The 12,633-nt window shown below is 39.8% G+C and overlaps 1 protein-coding gene across 2 annotated transcripts in view; it reads left to right on the forward strand.

Moving 5' to 3' along the window:
- The window catches only part of TRAPPC11 (trafficking protein particle complex subunit 11), a 47,522-nt gene extending 35,741 nt beyond the window's left edge, over nucleotides 1–11,781 (forward strand). For both annotated transcript variants that reach the window (XM_045452717.1, XM_045452711.1), the window contains exons 26-30: nucleotides 1,136–1,247; nucleotides 4,111–4,202; nucleotides 4,652–4,785; nucleotides 6,652–6,819; nucleotides 10,777–11,781. In XM_045452717.1, coding sequence (XP_045308673.1) covers nucleotides 1,136–1,247; nucleotides 4,111–4,202; nucleotides 4,652–4,785; nucleotides 6,652–6,819; nucleotides 10,777–10,821 — 551 coding nt within the window. In that variant the 3' untranslated portion in view covers nucleotides 10,822–11,781. The remainder of the gene's footprint in view (nucleotides 1–1,135; nucleotides 1,248–4,110; nucleotides 4,203–4,651; nucleotides 4,786–6,651; nucleotides 6,820–10,776) is intronic.
- Nucleotides 11,782–12,633: the final 852 nt, after the last annotated feature.

Raw genomic sequence — 12,633 nt, forward strand, 5'->3', positions numbered from 1 at the left:
AGCATCTGACTCTTGGCTTTGGCTCAGGTCTTGATCTCTCGGTTCGCAGGATCAAGCCCCATGTTGGGCTCTGTGTTGACAGCGTGGAGACTGCTTAGGATTCTCTCTTCTCTCTTTCTCTGCCTTTCCCCCGTTCTCTCTCTATCTCTCTCTGTCTCAAATAAACTTTAAAAAAATGAAAAGAAAACGGGGCAAGGATCCTGAATTTAAAAAAAAAAAAAAAAGGTATCTTAAGAGGTTTAAATTGATGTATGTTTTACTAACTGGGCTACAGCATCATTTCCTAGTCCTTAAAAATTACTTAAAAGTGGTTAGAGATTGGCCCAGCATTTTCCCCTTTGACTTCTAGTATCTGCTCACAATCGTAACTAGTAATTTGTCACAACCTTCTTCATTAGAGAACCATGAAAACAATTAGTTAATGTTTAGAGACCTTGTTATTACTGTTTGAAAGTTTCACCCACAGATTTGCCCAGGTCAGCCTCAGATGGGCACTGTTGCCAGCTTGCATCGAAGGCACTGCAGGCTGGGAGGTGCTGATGGCAGGGAGGGCTTGGTTCAGACGAACCTTTATCTTGGCGTCAGGAGTTTAGGCTACACTTGGCAAGAGGAAAGCAGCCTTGTATGAGAGGTAAGTCACCACATTAGGCAATAATGAGGCAACATGTAATGTATTTCCATTTGATGGTATCGCTAATATGTGTTTGTCAGAGAAAGCCAGAGTTGCCTGGAATGACATTTTGAGTACCTAAAAGGTTAACTAAAAATTTCTTTTTCCCTACTGTGAAATGTTTCCTTTAGAGACATGAAATAATTTGTAGAAAGAAAAATAATCACCAAATGGTATTATTCCAACTCCAGACTTTGCCCTGTCATTAGTTCCTATAGGATCTTGTCACAGACCTACAGCTGCTTTGCTGAGTTTTATTATAATGGAATATTGATATATTAGAAAAAACACTGGATAGGGACTTTGTGACCTTGAAAAAGTCATTTAACATCTCTGAGTCTTAGTTTTTAAGTCTCTACAAATAATGTATAACTGATATTCTTTTTTTGTTATATTACTTAAAGGTAAAACTCTCCTTTCATAGAGGAAATCGTTGCATAGGATTATAAAGATTATTCCTTATAGTTGTCTTACAGACTGGAGAGAGTGCTAGTGAATGCTTTTGTCTTCGGTGCCCATCTGTTGGAAATGTTGAAGGTGGAGTAGCAACTGGTCATTATATTATCTCCTGGAAGAGGTGAATCAGCCCTATCTCTTATTCCTTCTCTGTCCTATTCTACTGCCTTTATTATTTGTCATTGTCATTTAATATTTGAAAGCTTCTGTCAGTCCTGGAGAGAAGACTAGAAGTCACATGCTATCACTAAATGTTTGTCAAGAACACAAAGATTAAAAAGGATAATTAAACTTTTATTTGTATTTGTCACAATTTGTGACCTGTATACTGATGAAATTTTAACCAAGCGAATTCTCATGACAGGACCATTAAAAACATTAAGAGAAACTGTTCTTATTTGCATTCAATAGGATTGTCTACATAGAAAACCCAAGGGAATCAACAAATTATTTCCATTATAGGAGTTCCAGCAAGGTTGCTGGATATAACATCAATATACAAAAATCAGTTGGCTTTCTATATATCAGTAATAAACCTCCAGGCAATATACTTGTAAAACAGGTATCATTTAGATGATAACAACAATTATAAGGTAAGTAAGAATATATCAAATAGAAAATGGGTATTGCCATTATGGAGAAAATTATAAAACTTTAAAACATTAAAGGAAGTCCCTACATGGGACATACACAAAATTGTCTTGGGTAGGATTTGGATAAGATCTGATATTGTTTGTTCTGTAAGTCACTGCAATTTGCTTCAGGATCTCAATAGCTTGTTTTAGTTTGTTTTTGTGGAGCTTGACACTGTTGATTTTAAAGCTTATATGGAAAGGCAAAAACTCAGAAATAGTCGAGATACTTCAGAAGAAAAACTAATAAGCAAGGATACTTGGCTCTTCTAAATTCCCAGACTTAAGGTAAAGCTACAGCAGTCATTGCTGTGGTATTGGAATGGGAATATGTAAATAGGCCAGTGGAACAGAAGAGAGAGTCTAGAAATAGATCCACACATATGAAAATTATGTTTTAGGGAGGTAGCATTGCAAATCAGTGGAGATCTGGTAATTGGTGGTAAACAATTGGGTATCCTTATATCTCTATACTGTGTATAAAAATTAATTCCAGGCAAATTAAAATTCTAATTGTGAAAAGCAAAACGTTACTACTTTTAGTAGAAAATAAGAGAATTGTTTTATGACTTTGGAATAGGGAAGAGTTTCTTTAAATAAGACATAAAAAGTGTAAGCTTCTAAACTTGATGAATTTGATTTGTTAAAATTAAGCTTCTTAGTTCATTAAAAAATACCTATAAAAATACAAATTGGGAAAAGCTATTTACAACATGGAAAACTGAGAAAGCATTAGAATTCATATCAAGAACTTATACAAATCATAAGAAAACCAAGTCTCCTAACAGAAAGTTGAGCAAAATCTTGAGTATGCGGTGTTAAGAGAAACAGAAGAGGCCAGATGGCCAGGAAACATAGGGAGAAAATGTGCTGCCACTAATTTGGAAAAATAAAAGGGGTTAACAATGCAAAGTTTGTCAAAAAAGGTAGAGTATAAAATAGAATAGTTACTTTGGAGATCCATTCAGCAGGGCTAGGTGAAACTGAAGATATCTATATCCCTCATAGAAAAGGTCTCAAACAAGTACACAAAGATATATGTAAGAATGTTCATAGCACCTCTGATTATAGTAGTAAAAAGGAAAATGGACAAACTATGGCATGGTCATAGAACGGAATGCTATGTATCAGTGAAAATCGATGAACCAGAGCTGCTCCTGTTAACCATTAGTATTAAGGGAACAAAGCAACTGCAAATGTTGAAAATATGAACAGATTGCATGTATGTAATATTGGGAAACATGTAAAACACTGCACATTTCTTAGGGCTACCTTCATAATTTTGAAAAGTATAAAGAAATACGTAGCAATGATGACTCCTAAGTTAGTACTTCTAGGGCACAGGTGCAAGCAGGAAGGGGCACGTGGGGAGGTTCAACTATATTGTGATGTTTTCTTAGGCTGGGAGGTAGATATGTGATATTTCATGTGTGAATTTCTTGGCTCAATTTTTTCATAAATTTAAAAACTGCGAATGAGACATGAAAAACGAGAAAGGAAAAATCATGGACTTATTTTTTTTTAAAAGCTAAGATCTTGCTTTCTCCCACTTCTGAATTTACCACATCGAAGTTTAGTTTAATTTATGTTTACAGGAATTAAAATAGGAATTTGAAGGCACTGCTTACTCATCCCATCACGTTACTGTAATACCATAAAGACCTACTAATGAAGAGGGGTTAGATGTGTTCGCCTGGGGCTTTTGTGGTGTACTAATTTGCACTCAGTGTCAGCTGTTCCACATCTTGATCCAGACCCTCCCCAAGGCCAGTTCTCGGGAGTCAGCCAGCCGCCCTGTGGTTCCCGTCCTAACTGTGACACAGGGGAAGATATTTGACAGTTTCATAATGTTACTCACTTTATCTCCGTGATGTCAGAATGCTGCTTTTTTATTGGTAGTAAAATACTTTTTGTTCTTTGGTTTCTATTCTGTACTTTGGGTGTAGCTAGGACGGTACACTTGGAAGTGGTCTGGTGCTCGGCCTCGAACTGGCCACAGGGGGAGAAGGTCTGTGTCATAACGTCAGTCAGCGCGCTCCCACCCACGCTGAGCGCTCTGCTACCACGCCCTGTGTTAAATGGTGGGTTTCAAGGTATGGCTGATTCACATTCTGGCCCCTGGACCAAACAGCAGCCTTGGGTTATACCATAGATTCATTGGAAACATTCAGAACCCAAACGGGATTCTAAAAGCCTTTTCTTCACTAAACCACTTCCAGGAATAAAGTTTTAGGAGATGTTTAGGCCCTTTCTGTTTCCTTTGAAACAAGTTGGTGAGTATACACGTGGCCTGTTTTTGGTTTCACGTTTCACGTAAAATGCGGATTTGAAAGATTCCCTTTTCTGTCACAGGACCTCCGCCATGGGAAACGTCCCTGTCATCAGTACTGCCATCACTCTGCCACACGTGATCGTAGAAAACATTCCCCTCCATGTGAATGCAGGTAACGGCACCAACTTGTACTTGGTAAAAAGAATCCAGTGAGAATACTTATTTTAGCTTCTAAGATTTAAAACTACTTTTATTACAAAAAATGCCCAACGTTTACAGAAGTAGATTATGATCAGTCTTGTTTCATCTGTACCTCAAGCTCCTCCTCCTGCCTTATTTTAAAGCAAATCCCAGATAATATCCCAGATATTATTTCATCTATCAGCATTATTTCATCTATCAGCTTTAGAAGGAGACTTGATTCTGTTTAGCCTATTTTATCACAGTCCCATGGCTGTTGTCCAGTCCAAGAATGTGCTTCTTTAAAAAGAGTGCAGTATTAGCACTAATTTAAATAACCTCATGTCTACAGAATGAGATTCATTTACAAGAAGAACTCATAAATGGTACACCGTTTTCTTTAACCAAGAGAAATGAGAAATGTGTCGTCTTTCTCTGCAGATCTGCCATCGTTTGGGCGTGTCAGAGAATCCTTACCTGTCAAGTATCACCTACAGAACAAGACTAACTTAGTTCAAGACGTGGAGATTTCTGTGGAGCCCAGTGATGCCTTCATGTTCTCTGGACTTAAACAGGTATAGGGCCTATCGCATTGGGCTGCTTGTGTAGACACAGAGGTGTGGCCAGGAAATGGAGAGCTATATACTTAGTTTTTACAAATGAACTGATAAGGCTGATTATGGTCCCTGTTATTTTGATAATAGGAAATTTTTCGTCACCTTTAAATATTAAGTACAATTTGTGTAGCAGCGGATTAAGTGGATGACCCTTTTCACACAGAGATCATACATACAAGTTCTTTCTTTCTGTAAAACAAGAATGCACAAATCCTCAGAGTATAATAGACTTTCTGAAAATTTTAGATTTCCCTTTTATTACCACTGTGTGTGTGTCTGTGTGTCTGTGTGTGTCTTTTAACTTGAGGCCTAGAAACCTGACTACCCATATTAAAAGCCTGATTCTCTGGGGCGCCTGGCAGGCTCAGTTTGTAAAGCATGTGATACTTAATCTTGGAGTCATGAGTTCAAGCCCACACTGGGCATGGGTCCTATTAAAATTAAAATTTTTTTAAAAATTAAAAAAAAAAGCCCGATTCTCTTCTGAACTATCAGTGAAATTTTTTAGAGATTTTTAACCTTGCATAGAATTTACTTATCTTTGGTGCATTTAGACATAATTTTATATTTACACATAAAAATAAATTATTCAGGTGTTTTGATTCACCCATTCAAATCAGAGGTGGATTCCACATTTTTTGAGTGGAACATACACTTTCAGGCAAAACCAATTTCCATGAGAATACTGTTTTCTGTCAAAGTTGATAATAGACGCCCCTCAAGAGTCAGTAAATACTTTTTGTTAACAAGGGCATAATTAGAGGAACAAACATGTCATAATACTTAGAAGTGTCTACCTTGACTAGTCATTTTTGCTGTGCATATTCTGGGTGCTAGGTTTGTTGTGAAATGTAAAATAGAATTCTTGGGGTGCCTGGGTGGCTCAGTCGGTTAAGCGTCTGACTTTGGCTCAGGTCGTGATCTCATGGTCCTTGAGTTCGAGCCCTGCCTCGGGCTCTGTGCTGAAGGCTCAGAGCCTGGAGCCTGCTTCAGATTCTGTGTCTCCCTCTCTCTGCCCCTACCCCGCTCATGCTCTGTCTCTCTCTGTCTCTCAAAAAGAAATAAAAACATTAAAAAAAAAAAAAAAAATAGAATTCTATACGAAGTAGAGTGTAAGTCCATACACTAATTTAAGTTTATAACATAGTACATGTCGTATTAGCTGTTCTATGTTGGTACACACACGTTATCTTTGACACATACATAACGTATGTACTCATTTGCAAATGCATAAGCTTTTGTTGAGTGTCCTGATCCTTTTCACGTACTGACTTACAAATAAATAATGCATGATACCAAAATCTTACCTTCGTGTTCTTTTCTAAAGTATCACTAAAATTTTCCAAACATCTTTTTTTCCCGATAGTATTTACCTCACTACAAAGATAAAATCCCGAAAACACCAGAAACAACTAACTAGCTTGCCTTCTGTTGACATAGTATTTACAAAGATACTTTCCTACAAATTATCTCATGGCATAAGTGACTATAAAATCTACATGGTCGAGACATAGAAAATGTCAGTCCATCTAGCGTTCCCCTTTTTAAGCTGGTACAAGTTGCCATTTAGATCTTGGTAGAAACTGTAGAAGCTGAGATGATCACGCACGTATTTTTTGCATATTTATTATGTGTGTGGTCCTAGTCTCATCCTAATTCAGCCCTGTTAGTAGCATCTGTCTGGAAAGTGGAATAGGAGAGAGAGCACATTTCACCAGAAAGATGTGGGTGTCCAGTGATTTCTAAATAACTAAGGGGTGATACCATGAAGATGCTGTAAGTGTATATACTGATTATCTTTCTCTACCATTTGTTATGATGTAGATTCGACTGCGTATCCTCCCCGGCACCGAACAGGAAATGTTATATAATTTCTATCCTCTAATGGCCGGATACCAACAACTGCCATCTCTCCACGTCAACCTGCTTAGATTTCCTCACTTCACAAATCAGCTGCTCAGGCGTTTTATACCTACCAGTATTTTTGTAAAGGTAGGTCTTAGGACTTTTAAATCTCCTGTCTTGAACACAAAGCAAAGGTGGCTTTTCATGTAAGCTTCTCAACGATATTTTGAGATTAACTCATAGTTTTTTTGTTTTTTTTTAACGTGTATTTATTTTTGGGACAGAGAGAGACAGAGCATGAACGGGGGAGGGGCAGAGAGAGAGGGAGACACAGAATCGGAAACAGGCTCCAGGCTCTGAGCCATCAGCCCAGAGCCTGACGTGGGGCTCGAACTCACGGACCGCGAGATCCTGACCTGGCTGAAGTCGGACGCTTAACCGACTGCGCCACCCGGGCGCCCCTGGTTTTTTTTTTAACGTGTATTTATTTTTGAGACAGAGAGAGACAGAGCATGAGCGGGGTAGGGGCAGAGAGAGGGAGACACAGAATCTGAAGCAGGCTCCAGGCTCTGAGCCTTCAGCACAGAGCTCGAGGCAGGGCTCGAACTCACGGACCACGAGATCATGACCTGAGCCAAAGTCGGGCGCTTAACCGACTGAGCCACCCAGGCGCCCCATGACTAACTGATAGTTTTGACGTGTATCATATGAATTTGGCAGTATTGCTTTTCGTTTCTGTAAAGTTGCTATTATTTTACAGAATCTAATTTCCAAGGTTTTTATTCCCTCGGGTAAAAATGATTTACCTTTACAGTATCCTTAGACAGGTTTTTTCCTTTGGCTTGTAAGTAAAGCATATTTTTAAGTTGTGGTTAGTTTATAACTAATTTTTAATCAAAATGGATTAACTTTCTAAATATGACCCTTGAGCTTTCCTGACTCTCTATGTAATACTGGAGTGGAGTCTTTTCTGAAAATGGTCCTGTGTTGGAAACTGCAGTCTGGTTTAATGTTTTGATTTTTTTTTACACTGGTACCATTTCCAGGTTCCTGCAGTAAAGGAATGGGTAGGATGGTCGTGGTCAGTGTGGGAAGGAGTGAATCGGGCCACACAGGTGGTTTATTTAGCACAGTGCTCACCTCCGGTGAAGCCGTTCTCGATGCCTAAAATTAAGGCTTCCCTCCAGGTGGTTGTGGTTTCCTCAGTCACTCAGGTGTAAAAGTTTGGAGGAACTGTCCCTTCTTTATGTAATCTGGGATTGGGTACATTTTACATTCCTCTGTATTAATGTAGCCTTCATAATCTTCCTAGCTCTTATCTTTCTAGACTTACACTACTTCTTACTTACAGTTGCAAAAAAAAGAACTTATTGATGTTTCCAAGCACCATACTTTGATTAAAAAAAAAACACTTTTTTTTTTAATGCTTATTTATTTTGGAGAGAGAGAGACATACAGAGAATCTAAAGCAGGCTCCAGGCTCTGAGTTGTCAGCACAGAGCCCGATGCGGGGCTCAAACCCACGAACCGCGAGATCATGACCTGAGCTGAAATTGGACGCTTAACCGACTGAGCCATCCGGGCGTGCCCTAAGCACCATACTTTTAAACTATAAAAGAAAAATTTCATAATTCTAGATCTCCTGTGTTTAAAAAAAGTAGCTTTTTAAGAGACTTTATTATTATTTTTTTTTTTTTTGAGCAGTTTTAAGTTCAGAGTAAAATTGAATGGAAAGTACAGAGGTTTCCTGTTCACCCCCTGCCCTCCCCACCCCCCGATAGCAGTGGCTTTTTTAACATCTCTGCCCATTCACGTTCTGAAGCTATGTCTGTTGCTCTTCCTCCCTGTCATGTCTGAGGTCACCTCGCTGGGAAAAAATCTCATGACGGGTGGGGAGCACTGGGGAAGTGATGGCCGCTGATGTCCTTTTAGCCGTTGACCTTCTGAGGTCTGCTGTTCCCAAACTCAGAAGTGCAAGCTTGATTAGTGTGAGACAGAGGTGCACAAACACAGCCTGTTTGAGGTGTGAGAGTGGATTGATTTGAGGAATCGGGATTTCAGGTCCACCAGTTAATCTCCTCCATTCCTTTCCCTGTAGGGCTCCCTACACCCCACCCAGTCCCAGCTCCTGCTGGTTCAGTCTTCTCATTTTCTTCCACAGTAAACCTCCTCTGGGTAGTGCTTTAATCTAAGGAAGGGTTCCAGAACAATAAACATTTGCAAGGTTTAACGTAACTAGCATGCCCTTTCGAACTGCCATGCTCTTTTTTCTAAATCCACGTACTACCTTCTAGTAGCTTGACTACTGCCAAAAAAGTTGGCTGGGATCCTCAGAGCCAGCTCCTTTATCGGGGAGAGTCAGAACTACAGTTGTTTTACTTGTCACACTGAGGACAGTGACTAAGGGTTACCCTTTTCCCACTTAGCGAACAGTCTTACTCGCGCTGTATATCCCTTCACATCTTTACTAAACTTGAGCGCCGTGCTATTCCAGTATGACAGCCACTGGCCACGTGTGCCCTGTCAAGATTTAAATTAAAATTAATTATAATTTAATTTACTTTAAAAAGTAGTTGCACCAGCCCCCCTTGAAGTGCTCAGGAAGTCAGCGTTCTGGTGGCTACCATGTTGGACAGCACTGACACAGAGCATTTCCATCATCACAGAAAGTTCTGTTGGATGGTGCTTCCCTCCTTCAAAGCTGGATGAATATTTTTCTTCCTTTGAAAAGTACATTCCAGTCTTCTAATTGCATGACGTTCTTGTCTTCTGTTTCTGTTTGTAAAGCTGTGTTTCATAAGGATTTAGCCACGTTGAGCCATTATTCTCTTTCTAAAACTGAACATCCTCTGTCAGTACTAAAGATGACATGACGTATAAAAGACCAGCACCTATGCTTTCATTCCTTCCGTTCCTGCCTCAGATGTCAGAGGCCTAACTTATACAAGCACACACGTACATATACGCACACACATGCACACATACACACACACATACGTGCATAAAACGCACAGCAACAAAGCTGAAGGCAGGAGTGCTCCCTTCCTTACCTCAGGGAGTCCCCTGGGGATCATTCTGCATAAAGCATAGTAAATGGCTTTTGGTGATGACGTTATCACACTGTTCTGTTTCATGTCTTGAATGCCATCTGTGTCGTGCGTTACCACAAAGGTCTGCTGACATACATCTGCTTGATCAAATTATTTGCAAGAATTTCATTTTGGGGGCACCTGGGTGGCTCAGTCGGTTAAGCGTCTGACTCTTGATTTCGGCTCAGGTCACGATCTCACAGTTTGTGAGTTCAAGCCCCAAGTTAAGCTCTGTGCTGACAGTGTGGAGTCTGCTCATTCTCTCTCTCTCTCAAAACAAATAAGCATTTTTTTAAAAGTTTCATTTTGTCAGTTACTTGATGACACCCTGAGGTGTTGCTTACCTGTCAGAAGTTTGATACCCTAAGTACAGTTACAGTACCTTTTCTTCCTGCTTAGCCTTTACTCTGCTCATGTGATGGTTTAAGTTTTTCCAGTGACCTTGGGGAAGGGGAAATTTTGGTTTTCATCTACTGCTTCTATCCTTGCACTATTCATTGTTAGACACCGTAGTTCATCGCGGATTGCTCTTTCTCAAACAGGAGACTGGGAGACCTTGAATCCCCAAGAACTTGTCTATCAGCTCAGGTTTGTCGCCTACGTAAAGCTTGAGGTGCAGGAGGGCCCTGAGCGAGAGAGAATAAAGCTACCACTTAAGCGGGAATGGTAACTAGGTTCCCTCTCACCCACTCCCGGTGATAGAGTAGCTGCTAGAAAACAAGGTGAAGAGAAACAGTGCCTGCGGCGGATTTGGCAGGTGGACGTGTGTGGCCAGCGGGTGACGTCTGTGGTGTCGGAGGGAACGAGGGGGGAGCACCTAGGCTTGCAGTCTGCCATCCCCAGGTTCAAGCGCAGAGAGACTGGGGCGGGAGAAGGAGAAAAGCAATGTGATTCTGATACTTGTACACTTTATTCTGTTTTTGGGAAACAGTTCCAAGAATTTCAGAATCTTTTCAATTCATAGAGCTTTTGTTGTTACTGTGTTGTAAACCTGTTTTGTTTTCCCACTTTAAAGCCACAGGGTCGACTCATGGATGATGCCTCTATTGCCGCGGCGTGATGCTCAAGACTGGCCGTCGGCCGTTCTTACAGAGAAGGTGTACAGAACTGTATGTTTTTCATTGTGAACTATATCTTTGATCATGGTAAAGTTAATCTTTTCTATTTTTTGATGGATGTTATACCAACTATTCGGAGGAACTCATGCTTAAAATATTAGGAAAATCTATCCTCTCTTCTAGTTTCACTAATAAATATTTGAAATCTCTCAGTGCGACATGGAAGGATGTCAGACCATTGTTATTGTTAGAAGCCATTTTATGAATAGTAAGTTCTCTTAAAAGTAAGTGATTTGCATGTGCAATATTGGAGGAAAGGTAAGCATCCCAAATACGAGTGGCCAAGGAGAGGGAAATGCCCTAGTATCTGCCCCAGCGAAGTTCTGAATCCCCGTGAGTCACTTTTAGAGTTGACTGAACTGGAGATAAGCCCATCCTCACCGACTGGATGTGTGCTGAGAATACATACATTTAAACTCGTAAGCAGCTGTATGACTGATCCAGAAAACTTCTAGAAAGTTTTAATCAAAGCAATTTAAAAGCTGTCTAAAAAAAAAAAATCTTTGCTTGGCACCAAAACATGTGAAATAGGTTGAGCTTGTAGCCCAAATGTGGATCAGTTATGAAACAGGTTTGTATTTGTAAGTGTGTTAACAAGATTTTTGTCTGTCAGGATCTAAACTATAAGGATGTGATTATAAGCTGAATTTCTTAAGCTAACCGTTTTTGAAAAAGATACAAGGTCTAAATGAGAGCTTTAGTTATATTGGGCCGTTTCAAAAGGAACAATTTAAAACTCTTGGAAATTCATGTAAATAAAAATCATATTGTGGAAATTTTCTTCTGTTAAAATATCTTAATTTAAAACTTACCAGATTTCCTGGAAAATTTTATTATTTAAAAGTGTAGGAGTTGTAAAAAGGAAGTAGTGATGTAAATAAATATGTTCTCTTCTCTTTCAAGTATGCTCGTCTGTATCTTTTATTTATTTTGAGCCTGTTTGATTTCAAGTTCACAAAGCATCTTTTACTAAGAATACTGCTGCCTGAGGCCTAGGGAGAGCGTAGGATTGGAAATTAGGAGCTCTGCATTCCCGAACTGACTCTGCTAACCTTCCAGGAGACCGGACAGTGGGATTGGTGGTCTTAGGAGGACGTGAGTTCCCTGTGGTCTTGGCTTTTCAGATAGAGGCCCCGGGGAGCTCGTCTCCACAGTCAGGTTGTCCGGGGTCAGATCCTGGTTCTGCTGCTTGCTTGTGAGGTCTGTTCCAAGTTACTTACCCTCTGTGTGTTTTGGTGTTCTTATCTGTAAGATGTAGGCGGTGGTACTACCGATCTCCTAGGCTTAGGAGGAGAGTAACAATTACTGCATGAGAAGAGCTTGGAAACAGTAGCTGACGCACAGGAGTGCTCAACCAGTGACATCTATCATATTATTATCATTGTTATTATTATTATTATAAGACTGAAGATGATATTCATGCACCTCCTGGAGGGTTCATGTTGTCAGAATTTGTTGATATTTATGTAGTTCAGTTCTACATACATGAGCATATATGTGTGTACATATATATAACATATGTAAGTGTCTAAAACCGTGAGCAAAAACACCATGGAACAATATATTCTATATACTCTTGTATTATATATCCTGTACTTCATGACCCACTAATGGGACATAACCTGCAGCTTGAACCATTCATAGTTTCCTTTGAATTTGAAGATGGTCTGATGCAGAGCTTATGTAATAAAGATCTCACGTGTTAACACTGCTGTCGTCAAACACGAAGTAGGTGTTAGAACAAATGAATCACC

The sequence above is a fragment of the Leopardus geoffroyi genome, chromosome B1 (genome assembly GCF_018350155.1).
Source record: "Leopardus geoffroyi isolate Oge1 chromosome B1, O.geoffroyi_Oge1_pat1.0, whole genome shotgun sequence".
Lineage (NCBI taxonomy): Eukaryota > Metazoa > Chordata > Mammalia > Carnivora > Felidae > Leopardus > Leopardus geoffroyi.